We start from the raw sequence: 27,485 nt of genomic DNA on the forward strand, positions 1-27,485 counted from the left end.
GATTAAAAAATAATACATCATGTAGCATGTTTATTGAAAATGTTGGTACTCCAGTGACACACTCCTGGCACACGTGTCATAGGCTGCTGAGACATCTCCAGAGAGCTGAGCCGCTGTATTGAGTGCTTCGAGTGCCCTTCATCAATGACCTCCTGTGTGTGCAGACGACAAAAACACATTAAGGCAGGAATCTGCCCTTTGCTAAGTGAGGGGAGAAAGGACTACTGGAAATGCTGGCAGCAATACCCTCTTTCCCAGTCACGTGGGCAATTCTTCTTTCTAATCTATCAGAACGTCTGTCTGCTGAATCAGCCTCCTCCATTTCACCTGCATCAAATACCAAAGCAAAGGGATGGCTGCCAGAAAAGGAGGGATAGGGGGTGGGGGGGCATGCGGACGAGAATGTTCTGAGGGAGATATATCTTATATTTCTTGGGCTGCCCAATTATACAGCAACCATTATGGACACATGCTCTGATTAAATAAGTCACGGGCCATGATCTTGACCCGTCCTCATTGAATACACTCCCCAATGTTTCCCCTCACATGAAAAAATATGTGGACACATACACCCACCAGGGCAGAGTCGGCCCTGACCAATATGGAGACCGAGGCAAGATTTTAGCTGGTGCTCCCAGATCACATTAAAATAACACAAATGGATGCCCCCTGTTCCCTCACTAGTGACTGTCGTGACACGGTCAGGCTTCTGGGAAAGGTCACATTGTCTGCTGCGTGTCCCTCCATCTGTCTCCTCACTGGTGCTCACATGGTGGAGAGACGCATGAATGAGCCAACAGCAGACGTGACCTCTCCCAGCAGCTGCACTCTAGTTGGAGCCTTTTGTGTCATTGTGACAATGTCGAAAAAAGCCACTGCTGTGAGGTCACGCCGGCTTCTCCTGTCATATTGTGCTGGCCGACTAAGGGGTGAGCTGCTGTGCCTCCTGGCTGTTCCCCTGGAGAAATTGCGCCCTAGGAATTCACCTATATGGCCTATGCCCAGGGCCTGCTCTGCACTAGAGCAGCACTAGTATCACAGAAGAGAGACCCTGCCCTCCAGGGACAGAACACTGCATCACCATTTACCAGAACAAAATCTGGGGGTGGGCCAGCAATGCTATTCTGCCCTCCGAAAGTCCTCTTCTGAGCATGTGCAAAGGCCGATGAATGTCCAGTAAAGGCAAAAACATAATGGGCAGGCTGAAAAGAACAGTGCGTGGGCAAAAGGTAGACAGACTTTTCAAAGTCCCTCCTCACCTCTGTGAAAGAGTTTAGCTAAAATCCAGATAGGCTATAAAACAGAAACAGAAACTTTCCCCTCTCACTAAACAAGACAAGGGGCACATATAAGGCGTCTATTCAATTATTGTGCTTGACATTAACTAAACACTTTAAGCTAGCTTATCAACTAAAAATAACGACACGGACACAACTGCGTTGGATTAAATGGTCATTGAATTTATTAATTGGAATGACCTCACTCGTAGTGGGTGGCCAGGAAAACGCTACCACTAACCAGCTCTAGTCACGATCTTACAAAATGGCGGCGACTAAACGCCCCAACTGTCATGGGTGCGACTGAAACGCCCCATCTATATATATCAGCATAACCTGTGTTGCGAAGGTCTCACCACCCCTTCCTATAGCAGAGTGAGGACGCTCCCCAAGGAAGCGCCCCTCGCCCCCCCACAAGGGCAGGACACACTCGCCGTCCTTCAAAAGGGGTAAGTGCCCCACAACACCACTTATGCTACAAGTGATCGCTGGCCAGTAGCGCCTTCCCGCCCACTAAGTCTGAAAGAAAGATAATATTAAGCCAAATTGAAGAGGGCCAAATTAGAGAGCCAATAGGGTGGGTGGGTGGGTGGGCTTCCAGACGACAAGAGGAAGTAACTCTGGAAGTTTCTACCCTAAATGTACTAGACACCTCCCCTACACTCACCGATAGGCTGGCCCTACCCAATTATCACTCACTCACAACTCTGATCTGCCTAGCAACAATTGACCTTCTTTAACCAATCACAAAATTGCAAGACTCTTATATAGATATCGTGCCCAGTCAGGCACTCTCCTTATCTAAACCACTCACTGAGAGAGACGTGCCATCCTCACTGATTAACGATGCTTACCAGGCTTAGCCTACTGACTACATTTATAGAGTTTTCAGTATTCTGCAAATTAACCAATTACAATCACACGTGATAGACTAGTGTCTTTTAGCGAGTGCTGGGATGGTTCTGTTACTTATATTCTATTAGCTCCCCCCCCCTGCTTTAGATCTGAGTGTATAGCTGTAAGCAAGATGAATGTACTTCAGGTAATGGATGATGTAGAAAATGCATGTGTCTGCCACCTCTTTCTCTGCTGCCCCCGCCCGCCCAACACTTTCATTTTTTAAGTGCCTGCTATACTTTGAAAAATGTGAGGAGAGATGACATTTCTGGGGCAGCCATCTTAATATGACTAGTATAAATTGACTGAATCAGTGACTCATGTAACTGGAGACGAATATGGAGGCATGTCTTGTTACCCCCCTCTAGTATAAAAGAACATCTATTTCAATGTTCTGACTAAGGCTTTCTCAGACTACAGAACACAGGATCACAGTGACACAAAGGCATTCTCAGGCAAGTCACGACAAGATGGCTTCCATACAGCACAATCTTCTCTGTGAGAACATTCAGTCAAGCTATCATTATCTGCACATCAGTAGGATGTTCCCATAATTACTACACTTATAAAACAGCACAGTTAAACCACCACTAGTCCACATTATTTGGAGTTTTATCCAGGAACTTTTTGGGTGGGTTATATTGTTTCTGTGCAGGGTAAATACTGGCTGTTTTATTTTTGAACACACCCCACCCAAATCTTAAAGGCCCCATACACTAAAACGATAATGCCCGATTTCATCCGATTTCGACCTTTTGGGCCGATAAATCGGATGAAAAGTGGCAAATCGGATGTGTTTTACATCCAATCCGATCCGATGCGCGTTCCCGTGAGCATCGGATCGGAGCCCCTAGGTCGTTAGTGCTGCACTCGTGATATGTCAGATCCCACAGACATGGCTGGGATCACTTGCGATACATCGTATGCAAAAGGACCGCATACGATGTATCCTATGCGATCCTGCCGCCTGGGAAGCTGCCGGATGGTTCAAGGGAAATCGCATCCGACTTTAGTCTCTGACATGTCGCTGTAGTATATGGGGCCCTTAACTCTCTCTGCACATGTTACATCTGCCCCCCCCCCCCCCCCCTGCAGTGCACATGGTTTTGCCCAACTGCTAACAAATTTGCTGCTGCAATCAACTCTGAATTAGGCCCTATGTACTAAGCCTTGGAGAGAGATAAAGTGGACGGAGATAACGTACCAACCCATCAGCTCCTAACTGGCATGTTACAGGCTGTGCTTGAAAAATGATAGTTAGGAGCTGGTTCACTGGTATTTTATCTCCATCCACTTTATCTCTCTCCAAGGCTTAGTACATACATAGACCCCTTAGTCAATTCAGTAGTAACTATTCACAACAATAAGGTATGCAACACAAAGTGCCTCAGTGACGTTCCTAACAAATAGTGGGGGTCATTCCGAGTTGATCGCTCGCTAGCAGTTTTTAGCAGCCGTGCAAACGCATTGTCGACGCCCACCGGGGAGTGTATTTTTGCTTTGCAGAAGTGCGAACGCCTGTGCAGCAGAGCGCCTGCAAAATCTTTATGTGCAAAACAAGACCAGCCCTGTAGTTACTTATCCTGTGCGTTGATTCTAACGACGGAGGGACGGCTTTTGACGTCATGCACCCGCCCAGCCACGCCTGCGTTTGCCCCTACATGCCTGCGTTTTTCTAAGCACTCCCTGAAAACAGTCATTTGACACCCAGAAATGCCCTCTTTCCGTCAATCACCTTGCGTCCGTCTGTGCGATTGGAATCGTCGCTAGAACCTGTGCAAAACCGCGATGCTCTTTGTACCGTACGACGCGCGTGCGCATTGCGGTGCCTACGCATGCGCAGATTAGCTGTTTTTTACACTGATCGCTGCGCAGCGAACAACGGCAGCTAGCGATTAACTCGGAATGACCCCCAGTGTGTTCAGCCCACTATAGGTAGGAGAAGGAGCCACTTAAGAATTAAAGCACCACCTGAAACACATCTATGTACGCCAATGAGAAAATGTTGCAACTGAACTGTTGTAGTTGAGGGAAAGGGAGCGCCACCTTCAGGCGACTTTAATTCAGTATCTGTGACAGGGATCCGGTCTGAAGATCGACAGTGTCTAGGTCGACAATGTTTAGGTCGACCACTATAGGTCGACAGTCACTAGGTCGGCATGGATGGAAGGTCGACAGGGTTTCTAGGTCGACATGTGCTAGGTCGACAGGTCTAAAGGTCGACATGAGTTTTTCACATTTTTTTTTCTTTTTTTTTGAATTTTTTCATACTTAACGATCCACGTGGACTACGATTGGAACGGTAAAGTGTGCCGAGCGAAGCGAAGGCACCATGCCCGAAGCATGGCGAGCGAAGCGAGCCATGCGAGGGGACGCGGTGCACTAATTTGGGATCCCGGTCACTCTACAAAGAAAACGACACCCAAAAATAAAAAAAAATCCTCATGTCGACCTTTAGACCTGTCGACCTACCACATGTCGACCTAGAAACCCTGTCGACCTTCCATCCATGTCGACATAGTGACTGTCGACCTATAGTGGTCGACCTAAACATTGTCGACCTAGACACTGTCGATTTGATGAATCACACCCCTGTGACATGCCCTCCTGCCCCGTGAGCTATACAGACTTTGTGGCTACAGCAGACTGTACCACAAGTCCATCTACGGAGTGTATCTTGTGTAGTCAAGGTTACAGGAGGCAAGCACCCTATACAGTACTGGAGTTATCTGAAGGTGCACAGGCCCTTTTAGGCAAGATAAAACACTCCTAAGATATAAGAAGCCCTCAGGCAACCAACTTGTTTATAAGCAACCTAGCAGCTGACGGCAGAGAAACTGCGAGGTTTCATTGTATTTTTGTTACATAAGATCTTAGTCATCCACCAAACGAGAGGTGTCGGTTTATCATGTGTCAGCACAGAAACGTTTTATGGTGTACCGATAATACACGCGTTGTCCCTCTGCTGCATACAGGATATTCAGCATGTTATTAATGTGACCTTCCACCCTGTCATTTACAATGTAAACAATATAGGAAGTACTGTATGTAAGAGTCCGTGCTCACTAGTTACACATTACCTGAGTCAGACCTGTTTTATCATATCCATGATTATAGGTACATAGCTGAGTATATGTACCTGGATATGGAATATCATTGAGTAACTATGGTCTCTGTCAGAAAAGACTTGTTTACGCAAAAATAATTCTGCAGTTGCTCATGGGTAGTTGCCATATTTCCGGGAATGTCTGTCCCACACCTCTAGTTACGGAATTCAATCTAAAAACATACTGTAATGTTAGCTGCAGCGTAAGGTACCTCAGACTTACTTGTAGTAAAACAATCAGAGCACAAGATATGCAGCGCCATGGAACATGGGGGGGTCATTCCGAGTTGTTCGCTCGTTGACGATTTTTGCTATGCTGCGATTTGTTGCTAAATGCGCATGGTACGCAGGGCGCATGGGCTTAGTTATTTAACTAAAAACTTAGCAGTTTTGCTGTGGATCCTGCAGCGCTTTTCAGTCGCACTGCTGATCGGTGAATGATTGACAGGAAAGGGGCGTTTCTGGGTGGTAACTGAGCGTTTTCCGGGAGTGTGCTAAAAAACGCAGGCGTGTCAGGGAAAAACGCGTGAGTGTCTGGAGAAACGGGGGAATGGCTGGCCGAACGCAGGGCGTGTTTGTGACGTCAAACCAGGAACTAAACGGACTGAGCTGATCGCAATCTGTGAGTAAGTCTGGAGCTACACAGAAACTGCTAAGAATTTTCTATTCGCAATTCTGCTAATCTTTTTCGTTCGCTATTCTGCTAAGCTAAGATACACTCCCAGAGGGCGGAGGCCTAGCGTGTGCAATGCTGCTAAAAGCAGCTAGCGAGCGAACAACTCGGAATGAGGGCCGTGGTTTGTTCTCAGCAATGAGAGAGAGAGAGAGAGAGAGAGCAGCAAGTTTGTTAGAGGAGTCACCAATCCTAAATGATTAAGGTGTGGGATCTAGGGCAGAAATCATGCGGCACATGATGCACAGGACTTGTCCTCAATATATAAATCTCAGCAGATAGATCGGCAATGCTGTCAACAGACGTACAAGCCACTAAATATTGCAGTTACTGTTTGCACGTGTATGCATGGATGCCTGTTACATAGGGTATAGGTCATTAGGTCGACAAGACTTAGATTGACAGTCATTATGTCGACCACTATTGGTCGACATACATTAGGTCGACATGAGTATTTTTACTTTTCTTGGTGTCGTTTTCTTCGTAAAGTGACGGGGAACCCCAATTAGTGCACTGTGTCCCCTCGCATGGCGAGCGATACCGCTGCGCTAGTCACAGGTTACTATTCCCTGTCATAGTCCACGTGGATCGTAGAGTATGGAAAAGTTCACAAAATGGAAAAAAAATGTGAAAAACTCATGTCAACCTGGTCGACCTAATGACCGCATCCCGTTACATATACAGATCTTATAAAGCACATCCTAATTTTCAGAAGCACAGCAGCATTACAACACAGAGAATACACTTAGGGGGTCATTCCTAGGTTGATTGCATGTAGCAACTTTTTGCTGCCCGTGCGATCAACTAGACGCCACCTATGGCGGAGTGTATTTCTGCATAGCAGGGCGGCGATCGCTTGTGCAGCCCTGCTATGCTAAAAAAGTTTCCTGTAAAACAAGACCACGGTCAGAGTTACTTACCCTGTGCGATCGATCCAGCGATGCAGGTCCCGGAATTGATGTCAGACATCCGCCCTCCAAATGCCTGGACACGCCTGCGTTGGACTCACCACTCCCAGAAAACGGTGAGTCGCCGCCCGGATCCACCTTCCTCCTGTCAATCTTCTAGCGGCCGCCGCTGTGACCATTTTCTTCGGTAGCGGCGTCGTTGCCTGGCGTCGGCCGTCGCCGGGCAACGACGCGCCTGCGCAATGCGGCCCCCACGCATGCGCAGTTCCGACCCGATCACATGGCTGTGAAGAAGCGCAGCGTGCGATCGGGTCGGAATGACCCCCTTTATCATATAAACACCACTGGTCTCCCTTTATCTCCTAAACAACTATTGTTACTGCATGCTTAACAGATAGACAAGGCTACCAAGTTTCAAATGCTTAAATAATAAGGGGGCAATTCAATGAAATGCAGTGCTGGCACGCAGTGTGCGACTGCGCACATGGCTGACAGTGACAATCAATGATTAGCGCACCAAAGGCACCAGGGTAGTGAGACTGTGGGCTGCTTCAGAGGTGGAGACTGCTGCGTCTGATCTTACGTCTGCTGCCAGAACCGAGGCTGCAATATTGCCTGAATGTGCCGGACCTGAGACACCCACTTTCCACATCTCTGACGCTGTAACACCACCAAACTACACCTGCCACAATGGTAGCTTCTTGACACACCGTGGCAGATGTAGTTTCTCTGTCCAAGTATGGCCTCTGTGGCAGCCACTGTGCATCTTGGTGTGCAGACGCTTTCACTGACACATCCGTGACACTCCCATAACTCGCCCGGGAGATGGACTTTTTTTCATTTTCCCTTCAGGCCGCCTCCCAGTCCCGATCGCAGCAGAACCTCTATGCGGACACTCTGTAACGCAAGTGACGCTGTGTTCCTCTATCACTCTAGCAGTATGGTTTGCTATAGGCAGGGGCCGCCTACTGCGATTATCCCATCCAGCTGTCTGCACCTACTTAAGAAAGAGGCCACACATCTGCATAACTCACCTGTAATAAAACGGTCTTGATCAAAAGTATAATGGACCATGGGCCTAATTCAGATCTGATCGCAGCAGCAAATTTGTTAGCAGTTGGGCTAAACCATGGGGGTCATTCCGAGTTGTTTGCTCGTTATTTTTTTTCTCGCAACGGAGCGATTAGTCGCAAACTGCGCATGCGCAATGTTCGCAGTGCGCCTGCACCAAGTAAATTAGCACAAAAGTTTGGTATTTTACTCACGGCCTAACGAAGATTTTTCATCGTTCTGGTGATCGGAGTGTGATTGACAGGAAGTGGGTGTTCCTGGGCAGAAACTGGCCGTTCGCTCGCTAGCTGCTTATAGCACCATTGCACACGCTAAGCCGCCGCCCTCTGGGAGTGTATCTTAGCTTAGCAGAATTACGAACTAAAGATTAGCAGAATTGCGAATAGAAAATTCTTAGCAGTTTCTAAGTAGCTCGAGACTTACTCCTACACTGCGATCAGCTCAGTCAGTTTCGTTCCTGGTTTGACGTCACAAACACACCCAGCGTTCGCCCAGACACTCCCCCGTTTCTTCAGACACTCCCGCGTTTTTCCCTGAAACGGCAGCGTTTTTCCGCACACTCCCATAAAACGGCCAGTTTCCGCCCAGAAACACCCACTTCCTGTCAATCACACTCCAATCACCAGAACGATGAAAAATCTTCGTTAGGCCATGAGTAAATTACCAAACTTTTGTGCTAATTTACTTGGCGCAGGCGCACTGCGAACATTGCACATGCGCAGTTTGCGACAAATCGCTCCGTTACGAAAAAAACTAACGAGCGAACAACTCGGAATGAGGGCCAATGTGTATGCATGATCCGACGTACGATGCGCGTTCTCGCGTGTCGCATGCGACGTCGTACGTCAGACTGCATGCAGTCTTGATGAGGTGATATCCAGTGATGACTTTGTTTCTAGACATCGTTTGTAGTGTGTATTTGGGTGGGTTATTTTGTTTCTGTGCAGGTTAAATACTGGCTGCTTTATTTTTACACTGCAATTTAGTTTGCAGATTGAACTCACCACACCCAAATCTAACTCTCTCTGCAAATGTTATATCTGCCCCCCCTGCAGTGCACATGGTTTTGCCCAACTGCTAACAAATTTGTTGCTGCAATTAGATCTAAATTAGGCCCTATGTCCTGCTGGACCCGGCTTGCTCAAGCGCCAGGTATAGGACTGATGATGGCCAATTCAACAAGCATTTGCATAGGGACGGCTAGAGTATATAGATGCGTGCTACTCATATCGAATATCCGCATTCAGTGCCGTGAACACAGTGCAAGTAGAAATGCATCCAACATATAACTCAGCCCCTTTGCCTGCAACAACAGAAAGGCTAGACTGAGCCTGGTATACCCCAACATGCACTATGAATGAACACGTATACATGTACTATATACCGTATAGTACTATACTGTACTATATATACTGTACTCTATATCGTAATCCTCCTACCAGCCATTTGCTGTCCATTATACATTTAATCAAAACAGTTTTATTACAAGTGAGTTACGCAGGTGTGTGGCCTCTTTCTTAAGTAGGTGCAGACAGACAGCTGGATGGGATAAGCGCAGTAGGCGGCCCCTGCCTATAGCGAACCATACTGCTAGAGGGTTACAGGTTCTCGATGGGCGAGAAGAGCGCTCCATTTTATTCCCAGCACAAGGTCCTTGGCTTTTATCTCAGAGCTGTTAATCTTGGGAGACGGCCTCATCCAAAACGACTAAACACTTCCAAGGCCATCGGTGGATATTCCGTAAGTATTACGGCTCCAAAATATGCATCTTCTTCAAAGAGCGTTTCATGTTTACATGTGGCAGCCATCTGAGAGGCACGTTACAGGGCGATTCTACCGAAACAGTACGCGGACCTCTGCTACCACCTGCAACTCTTCTGTTTGATGTGAATGGTTCCAGGATTCTGAACTGAATTAGTAAAAATGTTCCGACTTAAAGGAACCTTTCATCCAAATAAGACCTGAGTTTCTAAGATTAAACATGTGAGGAAACAGGTGAATGTAGTTTTCTGCTTCCTGAATTCAGCATCATAAAATGTAATCTACAACATATTCTGCATAGTACGGTCAGGAATGCCACATTTTCCAGGGATAATCTACACAAGACTGTGCCTCGTGTGCCTCCTGTCCCATGATGTCAACAACGCCTCATGAAGCCTCATAAATATTAATTCAGCCTGCAAACTACTACCCCCACAGTATACACTAAAGTATGCCCTGATTAGAAGCTATGGATTGGGTCCCACAGGTGCCTCCTGGAGCGGTGTGAATAGATTTGTAATGTCTGACTCTCACTTGTGCCAAGTCCAAACATGGCTTAACCAACCATTTACCCAGCATGCTCCAGTCCAGGCTGCATATGGTCTGAGTAACGCTCACCTGCTATGTTTGGCTTCTGTAGAGTCTGACCAGGCGCTGGATGCTGTAATGTCCTCGTCAGGGATGGTCCGGTCCTGCATTCCCAACGCATAGCGGCAAGAAGCTGCAATTCATAAGGAAAGAGATTAACCACTCTGCCAGTCTGGAGCTTGTGCCTACTGAGCCGGCCCGGTAGGATCTGGTTCCGTGTCTTTCCTCAGATATGCCTAATCTATGCTAGTATTGTAGGTGTTAAGCTCTGTCTTTTATTATATATATTTTGGTTTAACCTGCTAGCTTTAAGCCATTGGGTGTCCGTATCCATCCATACCGCTGTCATTAATCAGTAACCCAGCCCCCACGATTCTAAACATACCTTATAGTCCCTATTCTAGGGGCACCTTGACACTATCACCATAAGTACCAGTGCCCGGGTCGGTCTATTATGATGCCATCCTATAGATTTAAATTCCGTAGTTCCAACATGATGGCGGACGTGTGGTATGTAAAATCGATGTTCAGAATAGGACGGGAGGTGGGCAACTCGATCATGCGGTTTCCCATCGGGAGGGTTAACTAACCCTAAACCTAATCCTAACCGCAGCCTATCCCTAAGCCTAAAATTGAAAAAAATGGGATGTCGACATTCAGTGTCAGCATTATTAAGAGAGCGATAAAGTACCAAGTACCAACCAGCTCATAACTCCCAGGTTACAGGCTGTGTTTGACAAAATACAGTTAGGAGTAATTGGTTGGTACTTTATCTCTCTCCAACCGTTGATATATCTACCCCAGTCATGCCCACATGATGTCATGATCCACACAGTGGATTTCGATATGTGCAATGTTGACTTCTCTTTCAGGTCACAACCAAATGTCGACATTCAGACATTCCAATGTGTCGACATTATGAAAAGTATACCGATGCCAGGACACTTTAATCTGGTTCTACCCTATAATCCCAAAACATTACTAAGAATACCTAATAAAGGGGGTTATTCAGGGTTGTTAGCAAACCAAAAAAAGCACACTAAAGGGCAAAACCATGTGCACTGCAGGGGAGGAAGATGTAACATGTGCAGAGAGAGTTAGATTTGGGTGGGTTATTTTGTTTCTGTGCAGGGTAAATACTGGCTGCTTTATTTTTACACCGCAATTTAGATTTCAGTTTGAACACACACCACCCAAATCTAACTCTCTCTGCACATGTTACATCTGCCCCACCTGCAGTGCAGGATGGTTTTGTCCATTACTGTGCTTTTTTGGTGTGCTAACAAACATGAATCAGAACCATAGCCCCGTTCTGCCTATTAAATTGCCAGCTGGCCACACTTTCATTTTTAGTATCAAGAAGCAAAGACTCAAGTGCTGAGTGGCAATGAGTGAGAATAATCACAGAAGTATTTAGATTCTACATTGAGTTTACATTGTTCTCTGTTACAGCCCTGTATATTCTAGTTACACTGGGTGCCCAGCTGTGTATATGCTGTGTGCCAGTCCTGCACTTACATGGATCAAAATGGGCATCGGGTTCAGCTAGGCAAATGCCAATGAGCAGACAGAGGGACAGAAGTCGAGATACCATCTTTATATCTCCTGTCAGCGACGTCCCATGAAATACTGCTTCATTTTGCCAACTGAAAAGATACAATATAACGTTACACAGAATAAAGTAATAAACAGATGCTGCATTCTAAAACACCAGTGGGTATCCACACACAATAAATATAAATATATATATATATATATATATATATATATATATATATATATAGCAGTACGGATGGTGTAATGGTTAGCATTAGTTTGATTCCCACCATGCCCAAACTGTGTGGAGTTTGTATATTCTCTCCGTACTTGCGTGGGTTTCCTCCGGGTACTCCGGTTTCCTCCCACAATCCAAAAATATACTGGTAGGTTAATTGGATCCCAACAAAATTAACCCTAGCATGAATGTGTGCTCGTGTACATGTGGAAGGGAATATAGATTGTAAGCTCCACTGGGGCAGGGACTGATGTGAATGGGCAAAATATTCTCTGTAAAGCGCTGCGAAATATGTGTGCGCTATATAAATAACTGGTAATATATATATATATATATATATATATATCTGTATATTCTAACTGAATAAACATTGCTGAGTACCTGCAGTACACACTGATAATGATCACACTACAGACTACACTATGTAATGGTGCTGAGTATCTACACAGACAATGATCACACTGCACTATATAATGGTGCTGAGTATCTACACACTGATAATGATCACACTGCACTATATAATGGTGCTGAGTATCTACACACTGATAATGATCACAATGCATTCTACACGGATACAGAGAATCTCTATACGCTTAACATGACCTCGCTGAGCTGTATAATAGAGTATCTATGTCCTGATAATGATCACACTGCACTACATGAGGGTACACAGTATCTACACACTGATAATGATCACACTGCTCTCTATAATGGTAATGAGTATCTCACACTGATAATGACTACACTGCTCGCTATGACCGTATAGACTATGGGGGTCATTCAGACCCGATCGCACGCTGCTTTTTTTTTTTGCAGCCGTGCGATCGGGTCTGAATATCGCATGCGTGTGGTCCGCAATGCACAGGCGCGTTGACAGCGATGGTGTCTACGAAAAAAGTGATCGCAGGGGTGATCGCAAGAAGATTGACAGGAAGACGGCGTTTGTGGGTGGAAACTCATCGTTTCCAGGGAGTTTCTGGGTAAACGCAGGCGTGCCCAGCCATTTGGGAGGCGGATTTCTGACGTCAGCAACATCCCGGATCATCGCAGCAGCTGAGTAAGTTCTGGTTTGTGCGGCTCTCTGCACAGCGATTCCCCCCTCCCCTGTAGGCGGCGATTACCTGGTCGCACAGCAGTGCAAAAAACAGCCCGCGTGCTACCAGGTCTGAATGACCCCCTATGTATACACACACTGCTCTGTATAATATGTGCAGCAATATTGGGGTCATTTATGACCAGACAGCACTTTGCCCAGTAACAGTGTCTGCCCCGTGTCTCTACGTGGAGTGCAGAGCATGGACTGGGCATGGTATGTAGAGGGAACATCAATCACTGTGCAGATCTGATTAGAGTGCGGCATGACTTGCCCACAGCATAACGGTCATAACGACCCATCAGAATGGCAATAAATGAGTGGATGATGCTACAAAGGGCGGGACCTGTACATATGGGAAGACTTTCACAATTTCCAGGTGCCACAAAACTTGCACAGTTTAATTATCCTGTCATTTCTGGACATAGGGGGGTATTCAGCAGCACACGAAATACAGACGCAATCACATCTCCCCGTGTTCCACTGTAGTGTGCAGAAGCCGTGCTGTGCATGCGCACACGGGGAGATTCGATCGCATCTCACATATATGAACGCCTCTGCCTGAATGACAGGCAGAGGCGCTCATGAGGCGGTGGCACAGCGTCGCAGGGGGGGGGGTAGAAATGGCATACGGCAGGCACTGCATTGGAAACAGGGGCGCGTTTGGAGGCGGCTGCACACGCCCCCTGCGACCCGAAAAATAGCTGCCCTGCGCCTGCCATCGCAGCCAGGCTGCAGAGGCAGGGGGCATCCATAAATCAGCAATGCGATTATCGCTGCAGGGTACATGCGTGCTGGGCGGTCCCGCCCTGTGCTGGGTGCCCCTAGCATGCGATCGCACCAGTTTCAGTTTTGCTAAATCTAGAGGCAGCTTGAATCTAATACAAGACGCTAAGGGGGACATTTACTAAGCAGTGATAAGAGCGGAGAAGTGAGCCAGTGTAGAAGTTGCCCCATCAACCAATCAGCAGCTCTGTATAATTTTATAGTATGCAAATTATAGATGTTACTTCAGAGCTGATTGGTTGCCATGGGCAACTTCTCCACTGGCTCACTTCTCTGCTCTTATCACTGCTCAGTAAATGTCCCCCTTCATTTACTAAAAGATGGTTTTTGTGTCATTTAGAAACGGCCGTCAATTGACAGCATTTAATAATGGTCAGTCTTGAGGTCTAAACTGAATCCGCCGTCCATTTCTAAATGACAATCCATCGTGACGTTTGGTTGCATTTTCTATTAAAACCACTGCAGATTGTATTCCTTTAATGGTGCATTTAGGGAAACAACATTAACTTGTCATCACAGAAACAGACCAACATGGAATAGAAGCTATTCTGTTCCTATTCATTTACTTCAGCTACTCTGTTTGTTATACAGGTTGAGTCTCCCATATACAAAATGCTTGGGACCAGAAGTATATTGGATATCGGATTTTTCCGTATATTGGAATATTTGCGCACCACAATGATACATCTTGGGGATGGGATTCAAGTCTAAGGCTGGGTACACACTTGACGATATGCAGCCGATATATCATCCAATCCGGCGGGTCGGACAATATATCATTCACATCGTCCAGTGTGTATGCACAATATCAGTAACGATCCGCGGGACCGTTCATCGTTACCGATATCGTGCATACACACTGGATGCTGTGACTGTCCAATATCTTTAGTTCAAGCCTTGAAGTCTAAAGATATTAGACAAGACTGCATGCACCAGGATGTGGGTGGATGCCGTGACTGACGATATCGGTAACGATATTGGGGGTCATTCCGACCCGTTCGCACGTAGCGGTTCTTCGCTGCGGTGCGAACGGGTCTGGAATGTGCATGCGTGTCACGCGCGTCGGTGCCTGGCGACAGGGGTCGCTGGGCAATGATGCCGGTTACGGAGAAAGCGGTCGCAGCGGCGACCGCAAGAAGTTTGACAAAGGGAAGGCATTTCGGGGCGTCACCTGTCCGTTGGCGGCCGTTTTTGGGGAGTAGCAAGGAAAACGCAGGCGTGTCCAGGAGAACGGAGGGCGGATGTCTGACGTCAAAGCCGAGCCCCAGCATCGCTGAGATTGTCGCACAGGGCAAGTATGTCCAGGGCTGGTCTTGTTTTACGTAAAACTTTTTTAGCATAGCCGGGCTGCATAAGCGATCGCAGCCCTGATATGCTAAAATACACTCCCCCATAGGTGGAGATTAGTTGATCGCACCAGCAGCAAAAAGTTGCTTGGTGCGATCAACTCGGAATGACCCCCATTGTTCAGTGTGTATGCCCGATATCGCTAGCCTTGACGCTGTGGCATTGTCAAGTGTGTACCCAGCCTAACACAGAATGCATGTATGTTTCATATACACGTTAAAGCCTGAAAGTAACTTTATACTTTTTTTTTTTTTTTAAATAATAAATTTTTATTGATTAAACAGCCATAACAGATAGAAAATAAACAGAGTACAAGCAATGCTACGGTCATATCTCACAAGACTCCAGGTACAGCAACATAGACACAATGCATTGCACAATGGGGGTCATTCCGAGTTGTTTGCTCGTTGGCGATTTTCGCAACGGAGCGATTAAGGCAAAAATGTGCATGCGCATGGTACGCAGGCGCTAAGTATTTTAGCACAAAACTTAGTAGATTTACTCACGGGCGAACGAAGATTTTTCATCGTTGAAGTGATCGGAATGTGATTGACAGGAAGTGGGTGTTTCTGGGCGGAAACTGACCGTTTTCTGGGAGTGTGCGGAAAAACGCAGGCGTGCCTGGAGAAACGGGGGAGTGGCTGGCCGAACGCAGGATGTGTTTCTGACATCAAACCAGGAACGAAACGGGCTGAGCTGATCGCAGTGTAGGAGTAAGTATCGAGCTACTCAAACTGCTAAGAATTTTCTAATCGCAATTCTGCTAATCTTTCGTTTGCTATTCAGCTAAGCTAAGATACACTCCCAGAGGGTGGCGGCCTAGCGTGTGCAATGCTGCTAAAAGCAGCTAGCGAGCGAACAACTCGGAATGAGGGCCCCATGTACAAAACTAAGCAAGCTTACAGATAAGTGAAAACAGAAGAATGCAGCGCCAACTTATGAGAGTCTATCTACCAGTCCTCTTTATGTAATAATCACATTTGCATAAAAATGACACTCCCAGCTTAATGGGCGTCAACGGTCCCTTAAATATACAGTATTGGTGGGGTACTGTAAAGGTATGTGGGATTCTGGGATAAGGGTACAAGCGACCAATGGTGTCGATCTGGATGGGGAATATGTTTTATAATTATCAGACGTACGTATTTCCTGGATGAAAATTACAAGAATTTTATTTAGTGCTAACACAGTTTAAAAGAAAAAAAAAAAGTCAAAAAATATATCTCAATAAAAGGTACAAAATTAATATCAAGACCAAAATAAGAGCATAAAAAAGCTTAACTGAGGTAATAGGAGGTCAGTAGGGGATTACCAACGCGTTTCGTCCTTCAAACTTCTTCAAGGGAAGTCTGAAGAAGTCTGAAGGACGAAACGCGTTGATCATCCCCCACTGACCTCAGTTAAGCTTTTTTATGCTGTTATTTTAGTCTTGATATTAATTTTGTACCTTTATTGAGATATATTTGTTAGAATTTTTTTTTTATTTTTTTTAAACTCTGTTAGCACTAAATAAAATTCTTGTTATTTTCATCCTGGAAATACGTATGTCTGATAATTATAAAACATATTCCCCGCCCAGATCGACACCATTGGTTGCTTGAACCCTTATCCCCGAATACCACAAGCTTACAGATAACTAAACAAATATCAAACAAAACTGCTAAAGAAGCGCCTAAACATCAAGTTGAATATGAAATATAACAAAATGTGATATACTTATAAAGGTCACAATTCCTGAAATGCTGCGCTTGCCGAAATACTATGTGTGGTATTGAGGTAGAGACAAGAGAAAAACAAACGATTGCGCTGAATGTTAGGAAAGTGTGTATAAATGTAAAGAGAGCCAACGTAAATAAATGCAGTATTTATTAATAATAAAAATAGGTTTAAAACATATATACCGGTATGAGAATAATATTAAAAAAGAGTCACATTATAGTTTACTCATGATGTCTGATAGTAGCTCGTGGTTAATATTGAGATGGCGGACGTGTCCTTGATGGAGAAAAGTCCGTATTCCACTTAGTAAGATTGATTACTATTAAACAGACAGAAGAACAAGGTGCACGGATGCTTTCCCAATTGGGTATAAGTCCCTCAGTTAATACAAATCTTAATACCTTTCCGGTGGGCTGGTCATAGCCGAGCGTCCTCAGCATAAGTGTCCTGCAATACCCACATGACCTGTGCAGCGGAGGGGAGATAGCCGTCTATTCACAAGCTGACTGTAGCGGCGTGCGTGTTAAAGCCGCTGGCGACGGGAGATGTAGACGGAGGGTCCAATGTAGATGGAGATCGATGTGCACCTTGTAGTTGCACCTGAGCTAGGTGTGTGTGAGGGCGGGTCCTGACTCATTTTGTCACGCTCCACGTGACTTTTTCAACTGAGGGACTTATACCCAATTGGGAAAGCATCCGTGCACCTTGTTCTTCTGTCTGTTTAATAGTAATCAATCTTACCAAGTGGAATACGGACTTTTCTCCATCAAGGACACGTCCGCCATCTCAATATTAACCACGAGCTACTATCAGACATCACGAGTAAACTATAATGTGACTCTTTTTTAATATTATTCTCATACCGGTATATATGTTTTAAACCTATTTTTATTATTAATAAATACTGCATTTATTTACGTTGGCTCTCTTTACATTTATACACACTTTCCTGACATTCAGCGCAGCCGTTTGTTTTTCTCTTGTCTCTAACTAAACAAATATGGGTGAGAAACAAGAGGGCTAGACAAAGACAAAAGGGGCAGACAGGGAGATAAGCACAATCATTATTGCATTAGTCAATCATGAGTCGAATAGTATACTGCGGTGAGAGGAAATCACAGGACAGAATTGTCTCTCGGAGAATGTAAATCCGACAAATCTACAGGATCACTGTATATAGTGGACTGACCCACAGCCTTCTGATATTCGCTCCACTTGAACCACTTCATGTGTACAGAAGAGGCAGAGGAAGAATATTTAGAGTCAGCCGTTTCAAACAGATAGGAGGACATGTAATAGGGTGTGAGAATCAAAGTGAGAGATTTTGGTAAAATTCTCCTGGTTTTTTTTAAAGTGGCAATCCTTTACATGGCAAAAGCAACATGGTTTTGCTATGTAAATGATTGCCACTTAAAAAAAAAAAAAAAAACACCAACAGGAGAATTTTATCGAAATCTCTCACTTTCTGATTCTCACACCCTATTACATTTGCCCCCATAATGTTTGTGGACCTTGTTAACAATATGCGTAATACATGGCACAGAAGCGGATTTCCAATATTTTTTGTAGTTTTGTGCATTAAACAAAGTTTGTGAACATTGACTCATCATGAAGCAAAGGTATCGCTATGACAGTCACGCTAAAGCATCATTCAATTGATATCATAGAAACAGACAGCAGTGGATTAGAAGCTATTCTGCACATGTTCATTTAATAGTTATTACAGGAACAGTTCACTACTTTCACTTTGTGGATTTGTGCAGACAGAAAAGTATAAGGAGAAGGATGTAGGAGTCTAATGGGCCCTACACACTGCGCGACAGTAATGAAAGATATGAACGATCTTGTTCATTAATGAACGAGATACCGTTCATATCTTTGAGTGTGGAGGCACCAGAGATGAACGATGTGCGGCCCCGCGCTCGTTCATCGCTGGTGCCCCGTTGCCTGTGCATGCAGGCCAATATGGACGATCTATCCGCCGTCGGGCAGCTCGGCAGCGGATCGCGCTGTGTGTAGGGCCCATAAGGGGGTAACTCAGACCTGATTGTAGAAGAAAAATTTGTTAGCAGATGGACATAACCATGTGCACTGCAGGGAGGGGTGGGGGTGCATTTGGGCAGATATAACATGTGCAGAGAGACACAGGAGGCCAAGATCAGACAACAAAATGGCAACTGCCATGCGAGTAGAGCAATCTTCGATGTTGCGACTGATGGTGCTACAATGATGCGTCTTAGTACACAATGGAATAGCACCGCTGACAGTGGCAATCTCAGTAAAATTTGTTACGTGCAGCTCTGAATCAGGATACACACTGATCTATATAGGGTAGAACACTTCTAAAGAAGACACAATGATGACACATCTAGAGCTAGTACTGTATACTGATCTAGTGCACAGCCTGACACTTCTAGAGCTAGTACTGTATACTGATCTAGTGCACAGCCTGACACTTCTAGAGCTTGTACTGTAGTGTATACTGATCTAGTACACAGCCTGACACATCTAGAGCTAGTACTGTATACTGATCTAGTGCACAGCCTGACACTTCTAGAGCTTGTACTGTAGTGTATACTGATCTAGTGCACAGCCTGACACTTCTAGAGCTAGTACTGTATACTGATCTAGTGCACAGCCTGACACTTCTAGAGCTAGTACTGTATACTGATCTAGTACACAGCCTGACACTTCTAGAGCTAGTACTGTATACTGATCTAGTGCACAGCCTGACACTTCTAGAGCTAGTACTGTATACTGATCTAGTGCACAGCCTGACACTTCTAGAGCTAGTACTGTATACTGATCTAGTGCACAGCCTGACACTTCTAGAGCTAGTACTGTATACTGATCTAGTACACAGCCTGACACTTCTAGAGCTAGTACTGTATACTGATCTAGTGCACAGCCTGACACTTCTAGAGCTAGTACTGTATACTGATCTAGTACACAGCCTGACACTTCTAGAGCTAGTACTGTATACTGATCTAGTGCACAGCCTGACACTTCTAGAGCTAGTACTGTATACTGATCTAGTGCACAGCCTGACACTTCTAGAGCTAGTACTGTATACTGATCTAGTGCACAGCCTGACACTTCTAGAGCTAGTACTGTATACTGATCTAGTACACAGCCTGACACTTCTGAAGCTAGTACTGTATACTGATCTAGGGGGTCATTCCGAGTTGATCGCTCGCTAGCTAGTTTTAGCAGCCGTGCAAACGCTATGCCGCCACCCACTGGGGAGTGTATTTTAGCTTAGCAGAAGTGCGAACACCTGTGCAGCCGAGCTCTGCAAAAAAAGTTGGTGCAGTTTCAGAGTAGCTCTGAACCTACTCAGCGCTTGCGATCACTTCAGCCTATTCGTGTCCGGATTTGAAGTCATACACCCGCCCAGCAAATGCCCGGCCACACCTGCCTTTTTCCAAACACTCCCAGAAAACGGTTAGTTGACACCCAGAAACTCCCACTTCCTGTCAATCTCCTTGCGATCGGCTGTGCGAATGGAATCGTTGCTAGATCCAGTGCACAGCAGAGATGCTCTTTGTGCCCGAACTACGCGCGTGCGCATTTTTGCCATTTTTTTTAACTGATCGCTGCGCTGCAAAAATCGTCAGCGAGCGATCAACTCGGAATGACCCCCAATATTGGCCATCTAAGTAATCGTTAGGCTACGCAGCATGGCCGGCATGTTCACACTGCTGGGGCCAATTAAGCTTATCCCCCGAAAACTGTGAAGACACCCCCTATTTTCGGGAATGCAGCCCAGTTCTACCCACCTCCAAACGCCAATTAGGAAGCAGCTCAGGGGCATTGCATGCAAGGACGCAAGACACATTCTGCACATGCGCAGTATCATCGGAGACGTATGTAAATCACTGATTTTACAGAGTTTGACACTTCTAGAGGTATTGTATTGATCTAATACAAAGTCTGTTACTCCCAGAGAAAACATACTGATCTAATACTGCAGTGTTTTTCAACCACTGTACCGTGGCACACTAGTGTGCCCTGAGCAGTCTCTAGGTGTGCCGCCATAGAAGCAGTGCCAGGCCTGTCAATGTTTTGCCGCTACTGAGGCCCTGGAACGATCAGTGCTGGTGGGTTTAGTGGTTGCAGGGCCAGTTCTAATTTTGGGCCCGGGCAGTGTTGGGCTCTTCTGGCTTTCTCAGATGTGGCTCAGGCGTTACCTATGGAGAAGCTGCAATCACATTGCGAATGCCCGTGCGTTTGGATTTTTTGCACCATCCCGTCACTGTCCGGTGATCCCTGTTGCTGCGGTCCGTCGCGACTGCGCATTGCGGTGCATACACAGTTCATTTCTGATCGCACGCTGTGTTGAAAACGCACAGCAGCGATCAGGTCTGAATTCCCCCCACAAGTCAGTATACATTTCTAGAGGTAGTGTACTACCATAATACAGAGTCTGACACTTATAGGGGGTAGTATACTGATTTAATACAGAGTATATCACATAAAGGGGTAGTATGCTGACCTAATACAGAGCCTGACACTTCTAGGAGTAGTATACTGACCTAATACAGACGGACACATCTAGAGGTAGTATACTGATCTAATACAGAGTGTGACACTTCTAGAGGTAGTATATTGACCTAATACAGAGTGTGACACTTCTAGAGGTAGTATACTGATCTAATGCAGAGTGTGACACTTCTAGAGGTAGTATACTGATCTAATACAGAGTCTGACACTTCTAGAGGTAGTATATTGACCTAATACAGAGTGTGACACTTCTAGAGGTAGTATACTGATCTAATACAGAGTGTGACACTTCTAGAGGTAGTATATTGACCTAATACAGAGTGTGACACTTCTAGAGGTAGTATACTGATCTAATGCAGAGTGTGACACTTCTAGAGGTAGTATACTGATCTAATACAGAGTGTGACACTTCTAGAGGTAGTATATTGACCTAATACAGAGTGTGACACTTCTAGAGGTAGTATACTGATCTAATGCAGTGTGACACTTCTAGAGGTAGTATACTGATCTAATACAGAGTCTGACACTTCTAGAGGTAGTATACTGATCTAATACAGAGTCTGACACTTCTAGAGGTAGTATACTGATCTAATACAGAGTGTGACACTTCTAGAGGTAGTATACTGACCTAATACAGAGTGTGACACTTCTAGAGGTAGTATACGGACCTAATACAGAGTGTGACACTTCTAGAGGTAGTATACGGACCTAATACAGAGTGTGTCACTTCTAGAGGTAGTATACTGATCTAATACAGAGTGTGACACTTCTAGAGGTAGTATACTGATCTAATACAGAGTGTGACACTTCTAGAGGTAGTATACTGATCTAATACAGAGTGTGACACTTCTAGAGGTAGTATACTGATCTAATACAGAGTGTGACACTTCTAGAGGCAGTATACTGATCTAATGCAGAGTGTGACACTTCTAGAGATAGTATACGGAACTAATACAGAGTGTGACACTTCTAGAGGTAGTATACGGAACTAATACAGAGTGTGACACTTCTAGAGGTAGTATACTGACCTAATACAGAGTGTGACACTTCTAGAGGTAGTATACGGACCTAATACAGAGTGTGACACTTCTAGAGGTAGTATACTGACCTAATACAGAGTGTGACACTACTAGAAGTAGTATACGGACCTAATACAGAGTGTGACACTTCTAGAGGTAGTATACGGACCTAATACATAGTGTGACACTTCTAGAGGTAGTATACTGATCTAATACAGAGTGTGACACTTCTAGAGGTAGTATACTGATCTAATACAGAGTGTGACACTTCTGTAGGTAGTATACTGACCTAATACAGAGTGTGACACTTCTAGAGGTTGTATACTGATCTAATACAGAGTGTGACACTTCTAGAGGTAGTATACTGACCTAATACAGAGTGTGACACTTCTAGAGGTAGTATACTGACCTAATATAGAGTGTGACACTTCTAGAGGTAGTATACTGATCTAATACAGAGTGTGACACTTCTAGAGGTAGTATACTGACCTAATACAGAGTGTGACACTTCTAGAGGTAGTATACTGACCTAATACAGAGTGTGACACTTCTAGAGGTAGTATACGGAACTAATACAGAGTGTGACACTTCTAGAGGTAGTATACTGACCTAATACAGAGTGACACTTCTAGAGGTAGTATACTGATCTAATACAGAGTGTGACACTTCTAGAGGTAGTATACTGATCTAATACAGAGTGTGACACTTCTAGAGGTAGTATACTGATCTAATACAGAGTGTGACACTTCTAGAGGTAGTATACTGACCTAATACAGAGTGTGACACTTCTAGAGGTAGTATACTAATCTATTGCAGAGTCTGGCACTTCTAGAGGTAGTATACTAATCTAATACAGAGTCTGGCACTTCTAGAGGTAGTATACTAATCTAATGCAGAGTCTGACACTTCTAGAGGTAGTATACTGATCTAATGCAGAGTCTGACACTTCTAGAGGTAGTATACTGATCTAATGCAGGGTCTGACACTTCTAGAGGTAGTATACTGATCTAATACAGAGTGTGACACTTCTAGAGGTAGTATACTAATCTATTGCAGAGTCTGGCACTTCTAGAGGTAGTATACTAATCTATTGCAGAGTCTGGCACTTCTAGAGGTAGTATACTAATCTAATACAGAGTGTGACACTTCTAGAGGTAGTATACTAATCTAATGCAGAGTCTGGCACTTCTAGAGGTAGTATACTAATCTAATGCAGAGTCTGACACTTCTAGAGGTAGTATACTGATCTAATGCAGAGTCTGACACTTCTAGAGGTAGTATACTGATCTAATACAGAGTGTGACACTTCTAGAGGTAGTATACTGATCTAATACAGAGTGTGACACTTCTAGAGGTAGTATACTGACCTAATACAGAGTGTGACACTTCTAGAGGTAGTATACTGATCTAATACAGTGTGACACTTCTAGAGGTAGCATACTAATCTATTGCAGAGTCTGGCACTTCTAGAGGTAGTATACTAATCTAATACAGAGTCTGACACTTCTAGAGGTAGTATACTAATCTAATGCAGAGTCTGACACTTCTAGAGGTAGTATACTGATCTAATACAGAGTGTGACACTTCTAGAGGTAGTATACTGACCTAATACAGAGTGTGACACTTCTAGAGGTAGTATACTAATCTATTGCAGAGTCTGGCACTTCTAGAGGTAGTATACTAATCTAATGCAGAGTCTGGCACTTCTAGAGGTAGTATACTAATCTAATGCAGAGTCTGACACTTCTAGAGGTAGTATACTGATCTAATGCAGAGTGTGACACTTCTAGAGGTAGTATACTGATCTAATGCAGAGTCTGACACTTCTAGAGGTAGTATACTGATCTAATGCAGAGTGTGACACTTCTAGAGGTAGTATACTGATCTAATGCAGAGTGTGACACTTCTAGAGGTAGTATACTGATCTAATACAGTGTGACACTTCTAGAGGTAGCATACTAATCTATTGCAGAGTCTGGCACTTCTAGAGGTAGTATACTAATCTAATACAGAGTCTGACACTTCTAGAGGTAGTATACTAATCTAATGCAGAGTCTGACACTTCTAGAGGTAGTATACTGAGCTAATGCAGAGTGTGACACCTCTAGAGGTAGTATACCGATCTAATGCAGAGTGTGACACTACTAGAGGTAGTATACTGATCTAATACAGAGTCTGGCACTTCTAGAAGTAGTATACTTATCTCATACAGAGTCTGACACTTCTAGAGATAGTATACTGATCTAATGCAGATTCTGACACTTCTAGAGGTAGTATACTGAGCTAATGCAGAGTGTGACACCTCTAGAGGTAGTATACCGATCTAATGCAGAGTGTGACACTACTAGAGGTAGTATACCGATCTAATGCAGAGTGTGACACTACTAGAGGTAGTATACTTATCTCATACAGAGTCTGACACTTCTAGAGGTAGTATAGTTATCTAATGCAGAGTGTGACACCTCTAGAGGTAGTATACCGATCTAATGCAGAGTGTGACACTTCTAGAGGTAGTATACTAATCTATTGCAGAGTCTGGCACTTCTAGAGGTAGTATACTAATCTAATACAGAGTCTGACACTTCTAGAGGTAGTATACTAATCTAATGCAGAGTCTGGCACTCCTAGAGGTAGTATACTAATCTAATGCAGAGTCTGACACTTCTAGAGGTAGTATACTGATCTAATGCAGAGTGTGACACTTCTAGAGGTAGTATACTAATCTAATGCAGAGTCTGACACTTCTAGAGGTAGTATACTGAGCTAATGCAGAGTGTGACACCTCTAGAGGTAGTATACCGATCTAATGCAGAGTGTGACACTACTAGAGGTAGTATACTGATCTAATACAGAGTCTGGCACTTCTAGAAGTAGTATACTTATCTCATACAGAGTCTGACACTTCTAGAGGTAGTATACTGATCTAATGCAGATTCTGACACTTCTAGAGGTAGTATACTGAGCTAATGCAGAGTGTGACACCTCTAGAGGTAGTATACCGATCTAATGCAGAGTGTGACACTACTAGAGGTAGTATACCGATCTAATGCAGAGTGTGACACTACTAGAGGTAGTATACTTATCTCATACAGAGTCTGACACTTCTAGAGGTAGTATAGTTATCTAATGCAGAGTGTGACACCTCTAGAGGTAGTATACCGATCTAATGCAGAGTGTGACACTTCTAGAGGTAGTATACTAATCTATTGCAGAGTCTGGCACTTCTAGAGGTAGTATACTAATCTAATGCAGAGTCTGACACTTCTAGAGGTAGTATACTGATCTAATGCAGAGTGTGACACTTCTAGAGGTAGTATACTGATCTAATGCAGAGTGTGACACTTCTAGAGGTAGTATACTAATCTATTGCAGAGTCTGGCACTTCTAGAGGTAGTATACTAATCTAATGTAGAGTCTGGCACTTCTAGAGGTAGTATACTAATCTAATGCAGAGTCTGACACTTCTAGAGGTAGTATACTGATCTAATGCAGAGTGTGACACTTCTAGAGGTAGTATACTGATCTAATGCAGAGTCTGACACTTCTAGAGGTAGTATACTGATCTAATGCAGAGTCTGACACTTCTAGAGGTAGTATACTGATCTAATGCAGAGTGTGACACTTCTAGAGGTAGTATACTGATCTAATACAGTGTGACACTTCTAGAGGTAGCATACTAATCTATTGCAGAGTCTGGCACTTCTAGAGGTAGTATACTAATCTAATGCAGAGTCTGACACTTCTAGAGGTAGTATACTGAGCTAATGCAGAGTGTGACACCTCTAGAGGTAGTATACCGATCTAATGCAGAGTGTGACACTACTAGAGGTAGTATACTGATCTAATACAGAGTCTGGCACTTCTAGAAGTAGTATACTTATCTCATACAGAGTCTGACACTTCTAGAGGTAGTATACTGATCTAATGCAGATTCTGACACTTCTAGAGGTAGTATACTGAGCTAATGCAGAGTGTGACACCTCTAGAGGTAGTATACCGATCTAATGCAGAGTGTGACACTACTAGAGGTAGTATACCGATCTAATGCAGAGTGTGACACTACTAGAGGTAGTATACTTATCTCATACAGAGTCTGACACTTCTAGAGGTAGTATAGTTATCTAATGCAGAGTGTGACACCTCTAGAGGTAGTATACCGATCTAATGCAGAGTGTGACACTTCTAGAGGTAGTATACTAATCTATTGCAGAGTCTGGCACTTCTAGAGGTAGTATACTAATCTAATGCAGAGTCTGACACTTCTAGAGGTAGTATACTGATCTAATGCAGAGTGTGACACTTCTAGAGGTAGTATACTGATCTAATGCAGAGTGTGACACTTCTAGAGGTAGTATACTAATCTATTGCAGAGTCTGGCACTTCTAGAGGTAGTATACTAATCTAATGTAGAGTCTGGCACTTCTAGAGGTAGTATACTAATCTAATGCAGAGTCTGACACTTCTAGAGGTAGTATACTGATCTAATGCAGAGTGTGACACTTCTAGAGGTAGTATACTGATCTAATGCAGAGTCTGACACTTCTAGAGGTAGTATACTGATCTAATGCAGAGTGTGACACTTCTAGAGGTAGTATACTGATCTAATGCAGAGTGTGACACTTCTAGAGGTAGTATACTGATCTAATACAGTGTGACACTTCTAGAGGTAGCATACTAATCTATTGCAGAGTCTGGCACTTCTAGAGGTAGTATACTAATCTAATGCAGAGTCTGACACTTCTAGAGGTAGTATACTGAGCTAATGCAGAGTGTGACACCTCTAGAGGTAGTATACCGATCTAATGCAGAGTGTGACACTACTAGAGGTAGTATACTGATCTAATACAGAGTCTGGCACTTCTAGAAGTAGTATACTTATCTCATACAGAGTCTGACACTTCTAGAGGTAGTATACTGATCTAATGCAGATTCTGACACTTCTAGAGGTAGTATACTGAGCTAA

At 44.4% G+C, this 27,485-nt stretch overlaps 1 protein-coding gene across 5 annotated transcripts in view; it reads right to left on the reverse strand.

Moving 5' to 3' along the window:
• DDR1 (discoidin domain receptor tyrosine kinase 1) overlaps nt 1–27,485 on the reverse strand; it is a 105,069-nt gene that overhangs the window by 28,014 nt on the left and 49,570 nt on the right. For all 5 annotated transcript variants that reach the window (XM_063938019.1, XM_063938018.1, XM_063938021.1 and 2 more), the window contains 2 exons: nt 11,800–11,927; nt 10,312–10,414 (listed from right to left, as the gene is read on the reverse strand). In XM_063938019.1, the coding sequence (XP_063794089.1) occupies nt 10,312–10,414; nt 11,800–11,927 (231 nt within the window). The remainder of the gene's footprint in view (nt 1–10,311; nt 10,415–11,799; nt 11,928–27,485) is intronic.

This window comes from Pseudophryne corroboree, chromosome 8 (genome assembly GCF_028390025.1).
Source record: "Pseudophryne corroboree isolate aPseCor3 chromosome 8, aPseCor3.hap2, whole genome shotgun sequence".
NCBI classification, from domain to species: Eukaryota; Metazoa; Chordata; class Amphibia; order Anura; family Myobatrachidae; genus Pseudophryne; species Pseudophryne corroboree.